This window comes from Leptidea sinapis, chromosome 9 (genome assembly GCF_905404315.1).
Source record: "Leptidea sinapis chromosome 9, ilLepSina1.1, whole genome shotgun sequence".
Lineage (NCBI taxonomy): Eukaryota > Metazoa > Arthropoda > Insecta > Lepidoptera > Pieridae > Leptidea > Leptidea sinapis.
In genome coordinates, this window is record NC_066273.1 from 13,824,451 (window position 1) to 13,847,473 (window position 23,023).

A 23,023-nucleotide genomic window follows, 5' to 3' on the forward strand; every position below is an offset into this window, starting at 1 on the left:
ATAGAAATCTCGCGCATATAATGGAGATTCTATAATACGATAAACATTTAACAAATTTGTAAGGATTAGCCAAAAACACGTATTTCTTAGATGAAATTTTATAAGTTTAGTTAAGTAATTTCTGCACACTATTTCTTGTTCAATGTTATCGCTTTCTCTTGATTGTCGTCAACAGGCGGTATGAAACAACATGCTTTGAGTTGACCATTGGGAAGTGCCCTCCTAATACAGCATCAAAAGAGGGATCGTATGCTTCTATTATTTGATTTATACATTGCTGGCCACAAATACAATAATACTGGGATTATGGTTAGGAAATAGGCCAAAGTGTAGTAACTTGATATTTTACTAATTTTAAAGCAATTCATATATTGTCTTGAAGTTGGTGATAATTTCTTAAAATGTTTCCGATATTATATAGATATAGGTCAAACTGATAAAAACGTACAAAAAGCTCTACGTGAAGAAGAATTTTAATTTTTTTTAAAAGACTGGAAATATTTGCCCTGTGCTTATAAAATTATTAAGAGAATAGGGAACTCCCAGGCCCAAGGGTGTCGTGAGAGACAACTTAGAGCATTTACCATTGGAAGACTGCACAATATGCCGGCTAGATTTTGTATACCACAACGGCACCTTTTACTGCCGTGAAGCAGTAATGCGTTAGCATTATTGTGTTTCGGTCTGAAGGGCGCTGTAGCTAGTGAAATTACTGGACTAATGAAAATTAACATCTTTTGTGTCAAGGTGACGAGCGCAATTGTTGTGCCGCTCAGAATTTTTAGATTTTTCAAGAATCCTGAGCGGTACTGCTTTGTAATGGGCAGGGCGTATCAATTACCGATAGCTGAACGTTCTACTCGTCTCGTCTCTTATTGTCATAAAAAAATCTGATAAGCTCTACGATACAGCTGCCCTTTCTTAGCTTATGTTTTTCATTTATCCCACAGGACGCATCTGGAAAATGCCTCGCAACGCAGAAGCATTTGGTGAAGGAGAGCCCGGAGATGTTGGCGATCGCGACGTGGACGGGGCAGGTCCCGCGGCGACCTCCACTACCACCTGGCGCCAAGCTCTCACAACTGATGGCTCTGGGTTCACGGCGAAACCCTGGCCATGTTGTCTGGATGCTCGCGAAGTCTGATGCTGAAATTAAGTAATTAATTAAATAAATTAATGAATTAGTTAAGTACATCAATGCCGATGGTATGTCCCGCTGCTTTAGCAAGCGTCTTGATGGAATAACACTGATGGCTTGGGCACGGGGAAGGGCGTTGGTGCGATAATTTCGTCGACACTCTGGCTCCTTCTCATTTCTAAATTACGTCAGTTGGTGCTGGGGCTGCTGTTACGACTACCGAAGTCAGCAAGCGTCGCAAATATGTTGGTCTCAGTGAGTCAAACAACTTTGTGCCGTTGGGTGTCGAGACACTTGGCACGTGGGGCCTATCGGCGCAGAGAATATGCAAGGTACTATCTATGCATCTCAATAGGAAACTATGTACTGGCAGCCCAAGCGCTGGCAGCTATTTCGGCCAACGGATCAGCCTAGCTATCCAGTATTCTTGGTACGCTTCCCCGTTCTCATATTTTTTTTATAGAAAAGGAGGACAAACGAGCGTACGGGTCATCTGGTGTTAAGTGATCACCGCTGCTGCATTCTCTTGCAACACCATAGGAATCACAAGAGCGTTGCTGGCCTTTAAGGAAGGTGTACGCGCTATTTTGAAGGTACCCATGTCGTATCGTCCTGGAAACACCGCACAAGGAAGCTCATTCCACAGGTTTGTAGTACGTGGAAGAAAGCTCCATGAAAACCGCACTGTGGAGGAACGCCACACATCCAGATGGTGGGGATGATATATATATATATATCCCACCTTGTGCGTGTCGTGCGAAGGTGGAATTCGGCGGCTGGATTCACGTGAAACAGCTCTTCGGAACACTCCGCATGATAAATACGGTAGAATACACACAATGAAAGGACGTCTCTACGCAACGCCAAGTGATCCAGCCGCTTACAGAGCAGTCCTCGACAATTCGAGCTGATTATTTCTATTCAAAAAAAAAGTCGAATCAAATACCAATCGACTCTATATTATAAGATATTATTGATAATATATAAATATATATATATAAAGCAATGTAGGTAATGCTTTTTTAAATACCATTTCTGATTGATTCATCATGAGATCTCTAACACCATGTACCCGATTGACTTTAAATTTAGCACCATTACTCATTGCGCGAAGTGGGACGTATTTTACGGAATTCTTATCCAAGAAGTAATCACTTCATAATATAAAACAAAGACCTCCTCCGCGTCTTTCTGTCTGTCTGTTCGTGATAAGCGCAAAACTACTGCACCGATTTTCACGCTGTTTTCACTAATGCATAGCGTGGTTCTCGAGGAAGGTTTAAGTATTATTTGTTAAGTTTTTATATATAAATATACTATTATAACCTAGGTCCGCTAATGCGCTATTTATAACCTAGGTCCTAGAGAATCATTGAGAGCAAAATTCAAAGAAATTAACATGACTGTTGCTTCTCAATATATTCTTTATAATGTAATGTATGTTCATAGGCACATAAGTGAATTTGCCAGAAACTGTCATAACCATAATGTTAACACCAGGAACAGACATAAACTGATGATGCCTACTACTCGGCTTAGTCGAGTTAATAAGTCTTTTGTGGGGCGATGTATATACTTTTACAACAAGATCCCAGAAAGTGTTCAAAACAAAGGTGTTACGTTATTCAAAAGAGTTGTTAAAAAACGTTTGTGTGGTAAAGGTTACTATAACATAAATAATTTTCTTAATGATACCACAGATTGGGAATGGAGCGACCACCCTCAGGCTATTAAATAATAAGTTTAATTGTACAATATTACTTTGTCAATGTTACTTTAATTGTAAAACATATTTTTGATGAAAAAAAAAAGCCCGCTGAGTTTGTTGCGCCCATTCTTCTCAGGCCTGAGGCATTCACTTTGGAATGGGTGGTAGTTTTTTTTTTTGACTTTCAATAAGTGATTTCACATCCTATTTTGAATAAAAATATTTGAATTTGAATTTGAAAAAATATAAACAGTATTATTTGGAGTTGTCGCAAAAAAAAATAAGTCGTCTGAAAGCTTTCAAAGCCAACGCTGTCTAAATAAACCACATAAGATATAATAAAATAATGTAAAGTGGGTTGTATCTTATAAAGGTCTACAGAAAAGTCCGCGATGATATTATGTCTGTCTTTTATGGATAACTTACTATGTCAATTTTAATACTTTAAAAAATTGGTAATTTTTAAGCGGTAATGTAAAAGTTTTTTTACACAAATACGATATTAATCCTTGTCACTTTATTACTTCTTACATAATATTATAAAATCATTCAGAAATACGTTTTTGTTTCATTATGAACTCATTAACTTTGATTTCACATTTCCGGTGACATTAGATAAAAGTTTTTTCCGAATCCCTACATAAGTTTTGCTATTAACAGGACCCCGTCTGTTGGGACCTGTTTGGTACCAAAATTCCTCCGAAACAGCTAAACCAATTTGTTTGAAAATTTGTTTGTATATCGGGTTTTTGTTTATATATATTTTTGACATTTTGTTTATTATGATTCAGCATTTAAAAATATATACATCTTCAAATTTTCACCCGTATACGATCAACAACTATTTTTGTATCGCGATTATAATATTATTCTATTCCATCCACAGATGGAATGGAATAATCTAATATAATGATTATTGTAGTACGATTAATTTTATCTACGATATATTTGGTAGGTCTGAGAATCGGTCGTCATCTATTTTTTATACCCCAAAAAATTTTATTATTGAATTTTTTTATAACTTTATATGGCAATACAACGTTTGCTGGGTCAGCTAGTAATATAATAAAATTGAGTCACTATTATGCAAGGCCGGATGAAGCTAGTACAATTATATTAAATACAGTCCACAATTTTACAGATGACATCACGAAAACATCGTGTATCCCCATAACAGATGTTATGTTCATAGGCACATAAGTGAATTTACTAGAAACTGTCATAACCATAATGTTAACACCAGGAACAGACATAAACTTATAATGCCTACTACTCAGCTAAGTCGAGTTCGTAATTCTTTTGTGGTGCGATGTATATGCTTTTACAACAAGATCCCAGAAAATGTTCAAAGCAAAAGTATGACGTTATTCAAAAGAATTGTTAAAAAACGTTTGTGTGGTAAAGGTTACTGTAACATAAATGATTTTCTTAATGATACCACAGATTGGGAATAGAGTGACCGACCTCAGGCTATTAAATAATAAGTTTAATTGTAAAATATTACTTTATAAACATATTTTTTCGATGAAAAAAAAAAGCCCGCTGAGTTTGTTGCGCCCGTTCTTCTCAAGTCTGAGGTATTCATTTTGGAATGGGTGGTAGTTTTTGACGTTCAATAAGTGATGTCACATCCTATTTTGAATAAAAATATTTGAATTTGAATATACTTCTTTCAGCAAGTCAGAAATAAAAACCTTATCATTTCCGAGAAGATTTGAAAACTGCTTCGTAATCTGAAAGCAATATCAGTAATGACCTGCCAACTCATAATCTGTTATCATAACCAGATCGGTAATATCCCTACTTGCTTCCAGCTGGTAATTTTATTACTAAGGTTATAAAATTCTCTGGTTTCTTGTCACGTAATCAAGTTCGTGAACAGACGCTACAATATGATCCTGTCATCAAGGAGTTTGCTTCATCTGGTTACTTATACAAGTATATATATAGTATTATACATATACTACTTAATTGTTATTATTTGTAATTTCAATAGCCGTAGTCCCCCTGAAAACGAGATCTGGAAAGGTCTTGAAACGTCGGGTTAACTAAAATAAATAAAAATGTAACTTTTACGCAAACATCTAATGTAAAACAGTTACAATTACACGTGTTTTAATCCATTAAAAGTGTTTTATTTAAATATAAATTATCGTTTATTGGATGCATCAACCTTTAGAGCTTGAATTCATTGTTTGTGCTTCGTGAATATGATGGTCGTGATTACTGTCATAATTAGTAATTGCATCGAACAGACCCAATGATTTATACGTTCACGAGTAGAAGCATGGACCAGCCTTCATTTCCTTCGCGCATATTAAAAGGAAAGATTGGTTCCAGCACAGTCAATAATCACATAGAGCAACAAACAATTTAATTCCTCCAAAAACCACGTAATAAATTATTGCTACGAACAACAAAGAAAAAAAATCTGAATTCTAATCTTGAACCAAAAATCACTTTATCCATCAATAGTCTGAGCAAGTTGTTTACAAAAATAGATAAAACAGTCGCAAACAAAATGACATTTAATAGAATAGAGGGCTTTGGTTAAGTTATTGACATTGCAAGTTGAGTCTTAAGGCGTCGATCCAATCTTACATGATATAGTAACATTTCACGCAACCATTACAAATAGAAAAACACACAGATCTGTTTACAAACATGCCTACACTCCGGTTATTTATCGCCTCCCCCTCCCAATAACTGCCACCTTGTTTTTCTCCGTACCAGGATAACATAGGAGAAAGAAATGTTTTTTATCAAACAGCTACATACAGAGAATTTCCGTTTCAACCGCTATCTAAGTTAGATACTTTTTGTTATGAATCCTTCCAACTTATCAAAATTTTCTTTCGTGTAATAAAACAATAAAAGTAACTCGAAATGTTTCAAATCGTTTCTTTTTTTAGAGTTTCGGCAAAGGATACTTTGTTTTATTACCCAACAGACGCTCTTCTATCACAAGATACACAATTGCACCATACATTATTTTGTTATATCTTATAGGGGTTAAACAGCGTTTTCGTTGAAGGCTGCCAAACGGCTTATATTTTTCAGACACCTCTAACGAAATATAGTTAATGAATAAAAAACTTAAAAAAATATATACTAAAACCTTCCTCGAAAACCATCCTATCCATCGGTGAAAACACCATAAAAATCGGTGTAGTATTTTTTGAGTTTATCACGAACAGACAGACAGGCGCAGTGGAAGAGTTTGCTGTATAATGTGTAGTGATTATGTGTCACTTACGAATGTATTTAACTTTTGTTATTCATAATTGTAATTTTATAAACTAGATGATTAAACAGTTTTGATTTTATTTTGAAAAATTATCTTTTATTTTAATATTTAAAGTTTGCCTTTTTTGCTAATTCTCCGCAATAATCTTTCAGAATAGTATCTCTATTTTAAATATTTTTAGAAAAATCATTATTAATTATTATACATAATTATTACGTTTATGCAAAGATGGGGCCAAAAATATATTTTTATTATTACTATTGTTTTATCTGTTTCAACAGAAAAAGCTAAACTGCTTTTAATGTCTTTACTAATATAAATATTGTAGCAACGTCCCTGTGTTATGTATTTGTCTCAATACTATCGATTCCCAGACAAAAAGTTACGTGAAAATACAAAATAAAACGCTGGAATCTACGCAGGAAAAGTCGCATGCGTTCAGTAGAAGGGGATTTTACACGAGAATATTATACCAAAATACTTTTAAATATTTTAAAGAGCTCTTTCGGGAGTATCACGCCTTATGCCGGTCATTTAAAATTTATCAAGCAAATGGAGTGCTACGTAAAATAATTCTCACTAATACGTACAAGAATGTCATTAATGTCTGTTCCATCTATTACAAGGATAAATGCTCACAAAGTCCACAGTATTGAAGAATAAAAACAGTTATTACGCCTACGTAATTTAGAAAGCATTTAGCTGATGGGCACTTTTGCTCGTAATATTTTGTAGGTGTTTAAATAAATTGTTACAGACAGACGTTATTCTGTACAAAATAAACAAAATACTGTTATTTATCAATGTTTTTTTAATTAATTTCTCAATAATATTTCATGACATCAAGAATTTATTGTTTAGCGTACAGGTCACCTGGTGTTAAGTGATCACCGCCGTCTACATTCTCTTGCAACACCAGAGGAATCACAGGAGCGTTGCCGGCCCTTAAGGAAGGTGTACGTGCTATTTTCGTACCATGAACCAGATCACAACATAATTTTAATTGAAATTTGTTTCGTTTTTTGCCACCCAAGGGACTGGATGACTGCTATCTCGAAGACTGTAAGTATACCTTGATAAGTTTTAGATTTTAGATATATAATTTATGTGCACGGTGAAGGGCGCTGGTGTGGGACGCGACTTGCGACGACACTCTGGCTCCAAGTTAAGTCAGTGGGTTCTGCTTCGACTGCCGAGGACAGCAAACGTCGCATATATGTCGGTTTCAGTGAGTCTTACTCTAGAGACACCAAAAGGGATATCTTTGTGCCGTTTGGTGTAAAATAACAATAATCGTAACTAGAATTAGATTAATTAATTAGATTGTATGAGAATATGCACTTATTTACATACTTTTTAGTCCATTTTATATCTAATGATTTGGAATAGTGTTCTTGAAGTCGGTTGTTTTTTTGTTAAAGAATTTTTATTCTTAGATTTATAGTGAATCTCAACTACACTAACTAATAATTTGTCTAAATATGACGTGTAGATCTACTTAATTTTACAATGCAGCAATGAACGTAACCGCATTGCAATTTACTTTCAGATAGTTAGAAATTCTGCCACAGATCACACCCATACTGTAAGTCGTTAAAGAGTTCCATTGATCATCATATTTGACTATTACTTGACCATAACGACATAACGGTAGGTGAACCAAATATCCGGCTAGCATGAAAAAAATATTTGGCCTAGTTTCGTCAATTTGCTCCTAAGAATTGAAGAGTTTCGTTACTTTGTCATGGATCCCATAATCAGAACCTAACCAAACTCTCACCAAGTATATCCTTTCCAATAAAAAAAGAATTATAGAAATCAGTGAGCGCGATATTGAGTATTCGTAAAGGAGAATGGGACTTTTGGGCCTGATGGTTAACAAGTTGAAATATACTTTAAAAGAAAGGTTATATTTTTTTGATGTAAAATACAAAATACTAGCTCATTTTGCAATCTACAAACCGAAAAAACATTAAAATGACGTAATCGAATGCATATTTAATCGATTAAAATAACATTAAGATCCAGTTGTTTTATTTCAATAATATTAGTAAGGTGCATAGTTTATGTTCGAATTATTATTATGGATAAAATATATTATTTTCTCAGGAAAAATAGAACTGAGCAATTATTTTATTATCAATAAATCGATCAATAAATCGATTTACATAAAAAATCGATACTAGTGAAATCCTTGTTCCTCAACGCTAACTTCACTTTGACAATGACAGTCTGACAGATCATTTCGTTTCTTCGTCATTGTCACTTCGTTTCTTGTTGTATTCGTTGAGTTACCGACTTGTTAACCTACCCAATTGAATTCCAAGGAAAGTAATTGTCTCTAGCAGTCTGTTTTACAGTTCATTCAGAGCTAATGAGTATATATTATTCTTATCTGAGCAAATAAAACTATCCTTTAATTTAGGTATACTATATTATATTATCTAATTACCAATTGTCTTATAATGCAAAAAAATGTCGTGGCAGTAGTAGATATGTATACGTAGATAGGTAGGTATTTTATATCTAAAACAAAAAACAAGGTTGGTACCCATCTAATATAAGTATGTGGTAAATCCTTAGCTGCTAGGCATTTAATAAATCTAGAATTTATGAGGTTATGTCTTAAACTATATGTTATAGTTTAAGACATAACCTCATTTTTATATCTTCGATTACTCAGCTCCTCGATTGACAAATCTTGCTTTAATGGATTTTTTAAATGTTATCTTTTAAATGGTGCTACTTTCATCTTGTTATCACCTGGGCCCAGGAATGTATGGAAGCGTTTCAATCTCCTTTGTAGCGCACATACTTATAGGAAATTAAAGACTTTTATGGTTTTCTCATGGTTGCCATTGTGGCACTGACCACACGGGAAGCACGAGCTTTCAAATTAAAAAAGAATTATCAAAATCGGTTCACCCAGTCCAAAGCTATATTGGTATTGGTATTGGTAAAGGGCTCCTGTTTCCGCAATTAGACCGCTTATTTGGGTCCATTTTGGTGCAGTGTTGGCCAGTCATTCTAACCAGCCCAGCTTCTTCTAGAAGTTCAGAACACTCCTGGGGTGTTCGCAGACTTCCTGGAGCGACCTTGTATATACTAAGGTTTGTGCCCGTTGGTTGGCCACCCCAGCACATTCCAGGATTACGTGAGTGACCGTTTCATCTTCGGTTAGACAGCCCCTGCACTTAGGACTGTCCGTAACGCCGATTGTAAATAGGTGTTTGTTCAGTGATGTGTGACCCGTTAGGGTGCCGACCATAATTCGGATGTCGTGTCTGTTTAGGCTAATAAGTCGACGTGTCAGTTTGGGCGATAGTGCAGGAATCGCCTCTTTCGACTGTCTGCAGCCTGAGACATTTGTCCATCGGGTTCTATGTAGGTTGTTGGTGAGAGAGCGTATCCATGACCGCATTTGGCTGAAGAGTAGCGGCAGAACTGGCCCTGGGCCAGCCACTTGCGTTTCCGACCCCCGCCTTGCAAGTTCATCCGCTGCATCGTTCCCCAACGAACCACTGTGTCCTTTGATCCATTGCAGAGTTACCCAGTTGTTAGAGGCAGCTCGTTCTAAGGATCGGTGACACTCGTATATCAGCGCTGAGTTATAGGTGTTGCTCCCCAGCGCAGTCAGTACTGCCATACTATCGGATAGAATACGGATATAATATCCGTGTATTTTCCTTCTTAGTATCGCGTCTGCAGCTTCCTTGATGGCTATGCATTCGCATTGGAATATGGAGAAGATGCCAGCTCCAGTTCCGGCTGCCATTTTGGAACCGTCTGTGTAAATTTACACCTGACTGGTCGTCCAAAGCTATAAACAAACATAAAAAAAACATTCCGACGAATTGAGAGCCTCCTCCTTTTTTGAATTCGGTTAAAAAGTATTTTACTTCTCATAATGACAGTTACGTAACCAACTTCACGTTTGTTTGATGAATTTTTATTAAAAATACATAAGTAAGAAGTTGTTTTTTTTTCATTTAGATGCTAAACAGGGTTTACAAATAGTATTCTACGTACCAAGCATGTGCGAATTATATAAGAATTTAAAATGTTATAAAACAAATCATATTTATCATAAAATCACTTCGAGACGTGTTTCACTACACGAGGCATTTTCAGGCTGTTGACTCGCCAAACGCTGAAACGAGTCGAACTCTGTCGAAATTTTAAATGGTGCTCCCACACTACTGCTATAAGACGTTTTGTCTTCGGTAATGTTAGTAGTACTCGAATTTTCTAACAAAATTGTTGTTTTGTATTTAATTTTCAGCAATGCACGCTCACTTTAACAAATTAACTGACATATCGCGAGTGTAAGTCGTAGGTGTCACGCACACTGAATTAACTACGATGCCGCAGTCGCTCGTCGTACCGCTTCGCTGCGGCGTATATTTGAGCGAAGCGAGGTAAACTAAGTCTGTGTACAAACACAAAACAAAATTAATCCAAACAAAAACAATAAAAATAAACTTTTGGAATTTGGCGCCTTATTTGGTCACATGAGAAAATTGTACTGATTTGCAAATTCAATAAGTAAGAAACCGGCAGTCAAATCATTCTCAATTATCAATCGCAATGTTACAATTAAAAATTAATGAGATTTGATCAATCGCCTCATTTTTTAAATAAATATAAATAGCGCGTGTTAATTTAGAATAATTTGTAAAACATGTTTGTTTTTAATTATAATAATTGAATCAAGTCGAAATTAAAAATTCTGTCTCGACAATAACCTAGGAAATTTCGAAAGCTTTCTATTAAAATAATAAAAACAACAAGGCCGAGAAATAATTTAACACAGAAATCAATTGGAGTCACCCGGTGGGAGCGCCACTCAGCTCAAATAAACCTGGTCTATTTTCATACGTTGCCCAACAGCAAGCGGTTCTATCAAACCGTATAAATTAACTAAGCATAAACAACCACAAACTAAACTAAGTAAAGTTGATATTTTGTATTATGAATCGTAAGAGAAAAGTTTTAGTTATATACTCTGATTCTCTAAGCCCGATATCTTGATAAAAAAAAGTATAAATAAAATAGAGGAACTAAAATGCATCATTAAATCTTTTAAATATACTATACATTTGATATTACTAACGGAGACCTGGATAAAATCGGAAACTGACGCAAACATATTGCAAATCCCGAATTACTCACATTTTTATAACTATAGAGGACTGATTGCATTGGTGGAGGAGTGTCAATATACATACACAATGATTTATCTTATAGACTTACGGAAGAAAAGTATGTCGATGGAAATAATTTTTTTATGGATTTATTTAGAAAAATGCTGCTCAAATATTGGACTTGTTTACAGGCCGCCCTCCTACCTAAACCTGAATGAAGTTCGAGCATCTAGCTAAGTAACCCTCGAACAAATATATTCTTGTCTCTGATATGCTCTAGCCTCTGTTTTAGAGACATAAGTATGATCTGAATTCATGCTTAAAGCCGTAACACATGGTCGGATTTGGTACGACCGGACCATCGGTCGGTCTGGTGGGCGTGCGTGTTCGCCTCGCACCAATAGGCTATTCTTCAATTTTTAAAATCTTTTACTTAAATTCTCGTGTCACAATGTTAGTTACCTTACTCCTACAAAACAGCTTTACTGATTTTTACCAAATTTTATATGCATATTCAGTAGGTCTGAGTATCGGCTACTATCTATTTTGCATCCCTCTAAATGTTAAGGGTACCTAATCCACACCAAATTTTATTTTTATTTTATCGGACGTAATTTTTTGTTTTTATTTTTTTATGATACAACATTTAAAAATACATACAACCCTAAATTTTCAACCCTCTACGATCAACCCCTATTTTTGTATCGCGATTTTTATATTATTCTGTTCCATCCACAATTAATCCGCTAGAGGGTTGCAGGACGGCAATGGATTAATACTAACAATAATAATTTTAATACAATAAATTTGGTAGATCTGAGAATCGGTTGCATCTACTTTTTACACCCCAAAAATTTTTTTATTAGTTTATATGGCAATACAACGTTTGCTGGGTCAGCTAGTATATTCTAAACTGATCGTTAAGATTTGAATACGAACTGGTCTTTTATTTCTACATATTAATTCCACTTTATGCTAAGAAATATTATTTTATATTAAAACGATAAATAGTCGCGCCAAAAAGGAGGCCGGCAGATTGTGACGTCATAATATAAAAAAACAAAGGCACGTCAAATGTGCGGTGCAATACTTATTGATTATTCTTAAAATAAAAATGACTTTTCGTATTCCGTACGTATCGTTGGTGTGTTGCTAAAATAAAATTGTTTCTACTATAGTGACGTCACAAGATGGTGGTCGGCTTTTTCGTTCACGTGTGGCATACAGATAATAGAACTATGATTTTGATTTTGAAAATATAAATAATTCTCAAGTTTTTATAATAGATTAGTATTGAATTTGTATTTCGAATGGCAAAAACACTATAAATAACATACTTTCATAATAATTTAATTTTGATAGATGAAACTGACCTATTGGTCCAGCGTCGTACTCGGTACGGTCCGGTCGGTTATAATACTAATAATTTTGTACGATGGACAATATATACCATCGAACATGGTCCGGTACCGCGTCCGATGGTTCAGCCGGACCAAATGCGACCAAGTCTTTCGTGTTACGTAGGGTCCGGGCTAGCCCCAATAGTATTCTGAGGGCATTTCCTCGCAGGTTCAAAGGTACCTAAACCACTGCTGTTTGATACATGTGCTGACAAGTCGGTCCTATCCTAGATTAGGAAGGCTTAGATTTTAAGATATCTTGTACTAACACTAGGTTTTAAGGTATTTTGTTACTGACACATTATGATCCTTCGTAGGTCCGAAATAAAGAATTTATTATCATTACAGCTTAAGTTTAATGTGAGGTCATTTCCACAGCTTCCTCCACCACCGCACATCGAGCTCGTCATGTCGATGCCGTATCTGCGGACGGCGTTCAAACGACCAACTGTCAGAGTTCGACGTAAGTGCTGTTAATATTTGGCTAGATTCACAGACATAACAGCAGCAGCAGTAATGTGTAAATATAACTGTGTTTCACAACTGTGTGTGACAAATGAGACTTAACATCTTATGTCTCAAGGTGACGAGCGCAATTGTAGTGCCGCTCAGAATTTTTGGGTACTTCAAGAAGTACAGCTGAAGAAGCCTGAGCGGCACTGCATTGTAATAGGTAGGGCGTATCCATTACCATCAGCTGAACGTCCTGCTCGTCTCGTCCCTTAAAGTAATATGTCGTGGATACAAATAAATTCCTTGATGTTTTTAGGTTAATAAATACAAAATATGAGCACAATATTTTGAAGGGAAAGTCATAACTTGCAATGGGCTGATATTACAGATGTGCAATATACCCTTCGTTGTGGCTTTTTTTATGAAAAGGAGAACAAACGAGCATACGGGAGACCTGGTGTTAAGTGATCATCGGCGCACACATTCTCTTGCAACACCAGAGGAATCACAGGAGCGTAGGAGGATAGTTAAAGTCAATAATCAAATACTTATATAAAACCTATTTTGGTAGGTTTGCCCGAAGGCTAATGCTATGAAAGTCGATGTAAAATGTCCCTGCATTGCGTGGGTGCATTTAGCTAATATATTAAAAACACCTGCCCAGGGTGAAAGACACGTAGGTCATTCAAATAAATTAAAGTGATTTAATGTAATCTATACTGTCTGTGCACTCACCAATTAACATAAGCTGAAAATCCGAATGTATTCGGGCTTTGCTACTATCCTCAATGTGTCTGATGTAGAGATTATAGTAAGCACGGCTTGGAGTAATGGTCGTGAGAGTTGAAGACTTCAATTCATATAGGTATATAAAGCTAAGGAGAAAGCGAAATAAAACGTACGCTTGGCTCAGAATTCCAATTTCAAATGAGTTTACTTATTTAAAAAAAGGTGATTCTTTTTTCAAATTTGAATAATTTTCCTTAAAGTACACACATTATACCAAAGAGTAATTATGAAAAACGAGTTACATCGAGATAATAGAGCGCACGAATTAACGATTCCGATTTCAAAATTTTGATCTGAATCAAGAAACACGTGGTAGTCTTAAAACTTTTGTTGACTACAATGAACTAAAAGCAGTTTTGTGAGCATTGCCGTTCAATTAAAAATCCATGAGAACCAATCCAAGGGTTTTTAAGCCACGTACCATCAAACTACCAAAGAAACTGCGTTATGCAATGGTACCTACCAGTTTAATATGAAATGGGTACTTTCAAAGAAAGCGCGTGTACCGATCTTGAAGGCTGGAAAAAGAATGGTGATCTCTTTCTATAAGATGATCCACAGACCTTGTGCAACAAAAAAAACAACTCGATCTTTGATGTGACAAAAACTGATGGAGCGAAAAATACTCTCATCTTACATGAATCCTACTGGCGATTCTGACGTACAATAAGCGACGTAAGAATCGTAAAATTATGAAAGTACATTCGTTATTAACACTGGGAGGGTCCTTTCCACTAGATGATGGGTACCACGACAGCGCCTATTTCTGCCGTGAAGCATTAATGTGTAAACATTATTGTCTTTAGGTCTGAAGGGCGCCGTAGCTAGTCTAATTACTGGGCAAATGAGACTTAACATCTTATGTCTCAAGATGATGAGCGCAATTGATGTACCGCTCAGAAATTTTTAGTTTTTCAAGAATCCTGAGCGACACTGCATTGTAATGGGCAAGGCGTATCAAATACCATCAGCTGAACGTACTACACATCTCGTCCCTTGTTTTCATAAAAAAATTACATATTTTTGACATTGGTTCTAGCAGCGACGTCTTCAGAGATGTACACACGGAGCGCTAGAAACGCTACGGGGGCGCTTGAAGGTCGCGGACTGGTTGCTGTTATAAAGAGACAGGTGCCTCTTGCAGGGCAGCTCAACCATGAGCTCGCCTGGGGGCAGGGGTGGGGATGGGTCACCTTGCCCAATGGCGTGTGGAGTGGACGTAAGTACAGTTATAATTTCGTGAATATGAACCTTCTCGTGTACAGTCAGTGCCAGATTAAGCAACGGTGGGACCCGTAGCAAATTCTTTCAAAGAGTCTAGTGGATCTATATTTGAAATAGTCTGTTACTGTATGTCTTACGTGGATTGTCTTCGTTGGAATATTTGTAACATTTCAAGTTTTTGTGACATCAAGTAAATTCAATATACCACATCCAAAGTTTCACTCCAAATAACGCTCAGGCAGAGATGAGTGGGTTTAAATATGCGGAGCCCTTTTTCGCGCGGAACCCGTAGCAATTACTACTTTTACTACGTGTTTAATCCGGCACTGCGTACTGTTTTTAATACATAGTATGGTTAGGTTAGAATGGGAGACATTCTAATATATTCCGCTGGGTTGCTTGCTCTGGCGCCCGTTTTTCTCAAGTCTGAGGGAGCCTATTTTGAATGGGTGGTAGTTTTATACGTTCAATAATTGATTTTGAATCCCATTTTGAATAACAATATTAGAATAAGACCAAAGCAACATTAAGGGAGTTTATTAAGTTTCAAATTAAATGAAATTTATTTATTTGCATTGTTCTAACAATTGGTGGTTGCACAACACATTTTGCCAATTAATTGGCATACAAATATTTAAGTGTCGAAATTAAATTTAATAAAGTCCAGTAAATTATTTTCTTGAATGTTACTTCTTCATCTTCCGGGTTGCATGTGGCATTGGATAGTTCAGAATTGGTAACACCTAATTCGTTTTTGATGAAACTTGCAACATTATAGGTATGCACCTTTTATTGTATTTAAGAGTTTTCGCCTGAACCTTCATTTGTCAGAAATGCGGAATGTCACTGCTAGATTGAAATATCGATGAGCTCTATTGATGACCACCAGTTTCTTCAAAGCTAATTTGCATTTGATATCCAGATGTCTGCTGAATTGGTAATAGCGAAATTTCCATGACCAGTTCTGCCTGTACTGGCTACACTAGCCCAGGCCCTGGAGGAGTATTGTCGAAAAGCTCTGATATCAAAATAGGATTTTGTTGATGATTAACTCACAAATTTTTGTTTTCTGGGGATTCAATTGAACAAGGTTCATAAAGGATACAAGTATCTTCCAGCATTGTTAGATGATTTCCCGAGAGAGCCCCGCGTGGCCACGTGAATAATGTTGACTTCCAATAGTGTGTTTTAGTTTTAGCAAACAAGTTATACCATCAAAAACATACTTGTAAAAAAGTCTCGCAATTTAGTTCTTCTACCGTCAAAAGTTATGAGATCCATGTAATACCAAGTTGGTCAATGTATTTACTACTTTCCCTACTTAAGGGTCCTTCTGTCCTAAGGTTTTACGTAATTAGCTAACTCCATCTTATAGTGACCATATCTTTATCGAAAATATTTTATGGTGCCGTATACTGAAAATTCAGGCTTCTAATTTTATCTACAGTGAATATATAGGGGTTCGAAAATGGCCTGATCAGCTTCGGGAAAAGGATGGTGCGGCAGTGCCGCTTTTTTTTCAAAGTCTTTATTTGCCAGGAACATTCACAAGTAAAGTTGTTATAAATTCAAGAGCAGGCACATGTTTCGTCTTGACAGACATGCAAATATTTTTGTGGTCTCACAATATTATAAACCTAACACAATGAATAATTACGGCTACATTTAATTTAACCAACGTAAAGCCATACCTAAATGACCCTACAACCCTACATACCTAAACGACCCTTGCTCGACTTGGGCAACGACGTAAGAAAATCTCGTAGCATTATTGTTAGCGCTCTTTTTAATGAAATAATATAGAATAGAATAGAATAAAAATTTATTGAAAACAAACCACCACCAAACAATTACTAAATAACAAACCAGAATGACTAATAAATTCTTAGAACTAACAAATAAAACCAATTAAATAATACAATTTATAAGTTAAAAACGAAAAAGGTACTGTGCGGCAGTGAATGTCACCAAATGGAGCTAACTCAGTAATAAGCTGCAATGGCGTGGCGCCAATATAGCACTGATTTTCAGTAGCCCTAACATTACTGAGTCCTGGAGTAGCAACGACTAGTAATTTTGAAATTATAGCTATAAATATAATTTAATAGAAGTTAAAATAAGTAAATAAAGGCAGTACAGGTCTGATTTTTGCATTTTAACTCTTATAAAAATAAATAAAAGAAATTGAACGTAAAAAGAAGACCATTTAGTTCTTAACCATTGAAAAATCAAAAAAATATGAGGTTATTAATAATAAATAAAAGTTAATGTAAATAATTATGGTTAGTATAAATGTGAATATTATAATATAAAATTTAAAAGAGATACAAGCAGTTACACAGGTTTATAAATGTCATTATGTAGGTAACTTTTAGTTTTTATTTTGAAATTTTGAATGGTATTACTAAGTTGAATATATACACAATGATAAGCGAATCAAAATTTATATTATAAACCTTTTTGAATAAACACTTAATTGATTTGAATAAAACCGTCACATTTCAGGTTTGACATGGTCACAAGATGGCGATGACTTCGCTCTCCACGCCATGCCCATAATGCACCACACGAACGTCTCCCAGGCTTGTTCCATACTCGACGGAGTCACAGCTTACGAAGCCTCAGCCTACGAACAGGCTCTTGCCGAATACGACGACACTGCCACGACTTCCGACGACTGGGATTTCGGAGTCGACTGCGGAGATTTTATGATGTAGACTGCCATTTACGATGTGTATACGTCAATTTGAGTTCGATATTATTGTGGCCTTGAATTTCGTTTCGACATAACTTGAATATAAACCTTGTCAAACCCTATGGTATAATAATAAATACTCCGCCTGGTTTTCTCTTCCCGTGGCTGGATCACGTGATAAGAAGCCTAAGAATACATCATCAGTTATGATGACTGTTCTCAAACTTTTTCCGAGTGAAACAATGCTATAGACTTGCTATGGATGTGAGTGTATGTCACACGCACTGACCTCTACTTTTTTGTGCCTGTTTGATATTCGCCATTTTGGCGCTGTTGGCCATGTAGCGAGATTGTGCGGTACTAAAACAAGTGATGACAACCTCAGCAAACATCGATGGTGGGGAACTATATACAAAAAAAGATTATGTACTTTATTACGTTGATTCTTGAAGTATATATATCACGGAAAATGAACGAAATTAATTCAAAATGCAAAAATACTTCAGAGTATTGTACGTTCCTTCGCAGCTTCATACGTCAAAATTAGTTCTCTGGACGCTCGCGAATGGCGCTTCAAAGAGGCACAAAAAATTTGCTGTCATACATATGGAAGAGCCAGTCCAGTGGTATTTATACACGTCAGTGGTCACAAGCCAATATCGATGAAGTGGCGAGCTGTCAGTATGACATATTATATATCGTGTCGTAGTCTTAGGCCATCGTAGTAAGAGAATACCAAACGGAGTATATTATTATATATATTATACTATGGCCAAAACTTGCCAATTTCCCATTGACATATTATGGAATACAAGTTTGTTTTTGAATCTCTCAATGTTCCACGTTCTGGTTACAACTCAAATAAGGTGCCAATTAATTAATGAGCGGCTTATGGATTTTATACAATAACCATTTTTGGTAATGAGAGTGGAAATTTTACAATATAATTGGATTTCTCTTTGCATGCACTATAGAACTGTCTTGTCATAGAAAATGTGTGTAGTTACAATATAGATCTACGTGTTTTATCTATACGGCCTATAGTTAGGTTCAAATGTCTTAGGAAGTAATCTGAGCACTACTAGATGATGTAATAAATAAAAGATATTTGATAATAAATAAAAAAATATATAACTCAAGGTATACTCCCTTTTTTGTATAAATACAGTGTTGTAAATGTTTTTTTTTTCATATGGACTCTCGAGTACGAAAAGTTTTCATGTTATGAAATTTTTCGATGATTTACACAACACTAATCCAGGGTAATGAGTCTTGTATTCCCGTGAATCTTTATAATTCAATACACTGATAATCGCACAAAACGATGTTGAATTCCATGTTATATTGAAAATATATTTTTTATTTTTATAGTATAAGTAATTCGCTTCATTCCCAATAACACCAAATTAAAGATAATATTAAAGACAATTGTGAAGTTCTATTTTAGATTTAAGAGGCGTCGATGTTAGCATAGTTTGTTAGGGTTGGGCCCCACTACTATTATTAAACAAAATTAGGGTGGGTCTAGATACATTTGAACATATAACTAAGTCTGATTTGACATCTAAAATGTAAATAACAATCGAATTAACAAAATGTTTCACAAGATATCTTGTGTTATACGAACATTATGTCAAATTATATTAAGTTGAATTATTGAATCTCCATCACGCATCGCAATGGGATGGTGACCATCAGATGCGGAATTTTTTGAAGACTAAGCAGTTAAAGGCTAGACGGGTTATTTTTAGTACATATTTTTTCCTTGTTACAGCAATCATCGCCGGTTTAGCTAGTACAATATAAAAGTAGATAATTGTAGGGGACCCAGTGCTATGTGAACGGTTGGATCACTTGGCGTTGCGTAGAGACGTCGCTTCATTGTGGATGCCCCACCATCTGGATGTGTGGCGTTCCTCCACAGTGCGGTATACAAGGAACTTTCTTCCACGAACTACCATTCTGTAGAATGAGCTTCCTTCTATGGTGTTTCCAGAACGATGCGACATGGGTACCTTCAAAAAAAAGCACCTACAGTTTTTTAAAGCGCCGGCAACGCTCTTGTGATTACTGTGGTGTTGAAAGAGAATGTTGGCGGCGGTGATCACTTAACACCAGGTGACCCGTACACTTCTTTGTCCTCTCTTCCACAAAAAAAAAAACTAACCAAGCACGCGAGAGACGACCGGGTCGTCACTAGTAACAACAATAAAACAGATGGTAATTGTTCAATTCACGTTCCGAGTATAAAGACCCATCCTAAGTAATTATTTACCGAATTCCCTCACCGTGTTTTAATGTATGCTACTCAATGTGTGTTTATGAAATATTTGTGTCACAAAGCAAAAGAAAAATTAGGTATAATGTAGGACCAATAAACCCCCCAATTGGCCCCTGTTCAAACAATTATCGGTGTAAGTAGATGTTTTAGTACTTTATCTAGTCGCTATAAAATCTTCCGACCTACCCAAAGACTGCCTTACGTAAGTAATCCTAGTGCCTGGGTATTAGCTGCGGCCAAGGGTTACTGGGAACTGCGATTAGTGTCCTTACCTTGCAAATGAATAACTACATTGCAGGATTATTTAATATAAATAATTAGAAAATAATTAATTGTATTACAGACGTGAACATAATACGAAATAAATGACCTAATATCAAAAGATTCGACCCTTGATATGATTTATATTTGTACAGTTTATTTTTAAATACTTTTTATGAAATATTTCATATTTAAAACGTTGAACTATGAATATGATTCATATATTGGATACTACTAATTTATTATGTATATTAAAGCCATTGTAAAATACCAATTTTAATTGATTTAAAAGATGTCCGTTGAGTTTTTTGCACGTTCTTTTCACGAGATTCTTCCGAGCATATTATTGTACATTCAGTAAATAAAATTAAATATTTATAATGAAGATTCAAAACCACTGAGTTAAAGTCTATTTGAATATAGTTTCTTTGACTTGAAAAACATACTCTATGGTTAAATAGTGCTGTCACAGACAGCCGCGGCACCGCCAATTAGTATTCAGTGTGATGTTAATACTAATAATTTCAAATTACTACCAAAAAATTTTATTACGTATGTACTGTGTGCTTTACGACGTCAGATAATAAAATACTGTTTTCAGGAGATAATTCATTCGTTACATGAAACGGAATGTTATAGTTTAAGAAACATATAAAATTATTTATGAATAACTAATGATTGTCAATTTAAACCAGACTTAAATCCTGCAATGTATCTATAAATATTGTAGGAAATTAGTTAGTAATAAATGTGTGTTATTGTAATATGTATGTGTATTGGAACGGAGTTTCGATGTGCCAATCTTAAACAAGTTATTTTCATTAAATAATTATTCATTGCACTAGATGGCATAGTTTCACTGAATTATAGTTATTGATTGACGCTGGTTTCGTCATTAAAGTACCATATTTTTATAATGCTTGCATCTTATCATAGTTATATTATTGATTATAGCATAATATACCTACACTATATTTTTCAATTAATTTTATAATCAAAAAATTGCACAATTTTGCAATTGAGGCCTGTATTCCAATTAATAATTCTGTATGTAATTTGTATTACGTACTACATAATGCTTTGAATATTGTATATTGTTTTCGTTATCTGTGTAATGCTATGGAAAAGAGAACGGATATGAGAGGCATGCTTTTAAGCACCACTTAGAATACAGGCTTTAATTATATTATGTAGCAAAAATATATATTTGTAAATAATACCAGAGCAAGATATTATAAATAACAGTTTTCTTTATATTCGCCCTTAAGTGAAGTATTTCTTTATTAGCAGAATATTAATTATTTTTGTATGTGTTCTATAATTATTGTTTTAGTATTTTAAGTGTACCGTGATTGAAACATCGATTCAAAGTAGACATACACAAAGTGTGCAAGTTTAATATTGCGATATCGGGAGAAGTTTAATTAGTTATATTAATGTTCCGATGGAAAGTATAATTATGCAAAAAAAATAGAATTTTAATTCATCTTAATCTGTGAAAATTTATTATATTGAATCTATATTATCTTCTACGCCCATAAAGGATAAAATGATGTTCTATACCTAACTAAAGAATAGCTTAACGTCATAGTCATGGCGCCATTAAGCAACGCTTTCATTGTGAAACAGCGCTAACACGTACGCAAATGTACTCTCTACTGACACACATAATTTTAGATAGTTTCATAAACTAAAACAGGAACTTGACACTAAGAAAATGTGTTTGTAAAGGTTTAATGGGCTGAGTAATCGCGTCTATTACAACCAAAATACTGAACTTAATAGAGACAGTTGATTTTAAATATAAGTGTAAATATTATGAGAAGACACATGTAATACTGGCCTAAGTGATCGTTCAATAAAATGGACTTTATCAAAAGTGGTAGAATCTCGAGATTGCCATAACTGAAAAACCGCACAAGTGCAAGTCGAACTCACCCGTACAATTTTTTATTATGTATAAAATTTAAATTTATAGTTTTTAGATTTTTTCCTATACTTGTAGTATAAGACGGTATTGTTTGCCATATTTCATACTTCTAGGTACCCATAGATACAATACCCTATAAATATTAATTCCATTTATAGTAAAGAAATCTACGTTTTTTGTGGCATACACGACCGAATTTTGTTTTACGTTACCTTAGAAGTTTGATTTTTTTTTCAGCTTCAAGACACTGTAGACCAGATCATATCTTTTTAATTTCAACTCAATAACTCCACACGTTCCAGAGACAGACAGACAGATGGACATCGGACATCAAAATGTTTTTTCTATTGAGTTACGGAATCTTAAAAAACCTTTTGGTATCGCAATATCGAACAGGCGTGTGTAAAATGACAAATAATTGTAGAGGTAGATCGGTTGTCAGATGTTACTGTGTCCGTAACGGCATGATCACTATAATATAGATACGTTCATCTAAAGTGGATGTTTGTATGTAACTTTTATAAAATAAAACCGTTGAGGTAAAATTCGTTTTATTTCATGCCAGATATCCCGTTACACTTTGTTCTGTCCAAATAAAGAAATGTAATGATATTGTGATTTGAACACAAGGTAATTTTTAATTTGAACTAAAAAGTGAAATAAAATGATTGTCTGTACTGTAAAGTCGGTTAACGGACAATAATTTTACTTGATAACATTTTTTTAAACGATCGTTTACATAAGTCATAATAT

General features: G+C 35.0%; 1 protein-coding gene across 1 annotated transcript in view; it reads left to right on the forward strand.

The window, feature by feature from the left end:
• The window catches only part of LOC126966177 (uncharacterized), a 104,255-nt gene extending 81,448 nt beyond the window's left edge, over positions 1-22,807 (forward strand). The window contains exons 5-9 of the mRNA XM_050810135.1: positions 951-1,156; positions 7,128-7,155; positions 13,016-13,100; positions 14,922-15,098; positions 17,609-22,807. Coding sequence (XP_050666092.1) covers positions 951-1,156; positions 7,128-7,155; positions 13,016-13,100; positions 14,922-15,098; positions 17,609-17,820 — 708 coding nt within the window. The 3' untranslated portion in view covers positions 17,821-22,807. The remainder of the gene's footprint in view (positions 1-950; positions 1,157-7,127; positions 7,156-13,015; positions 13,101-14,921; positions 15,099-17,608) is intronic.
• Positions 22,808-23,023: the final 216 nt, after the last annotated feature.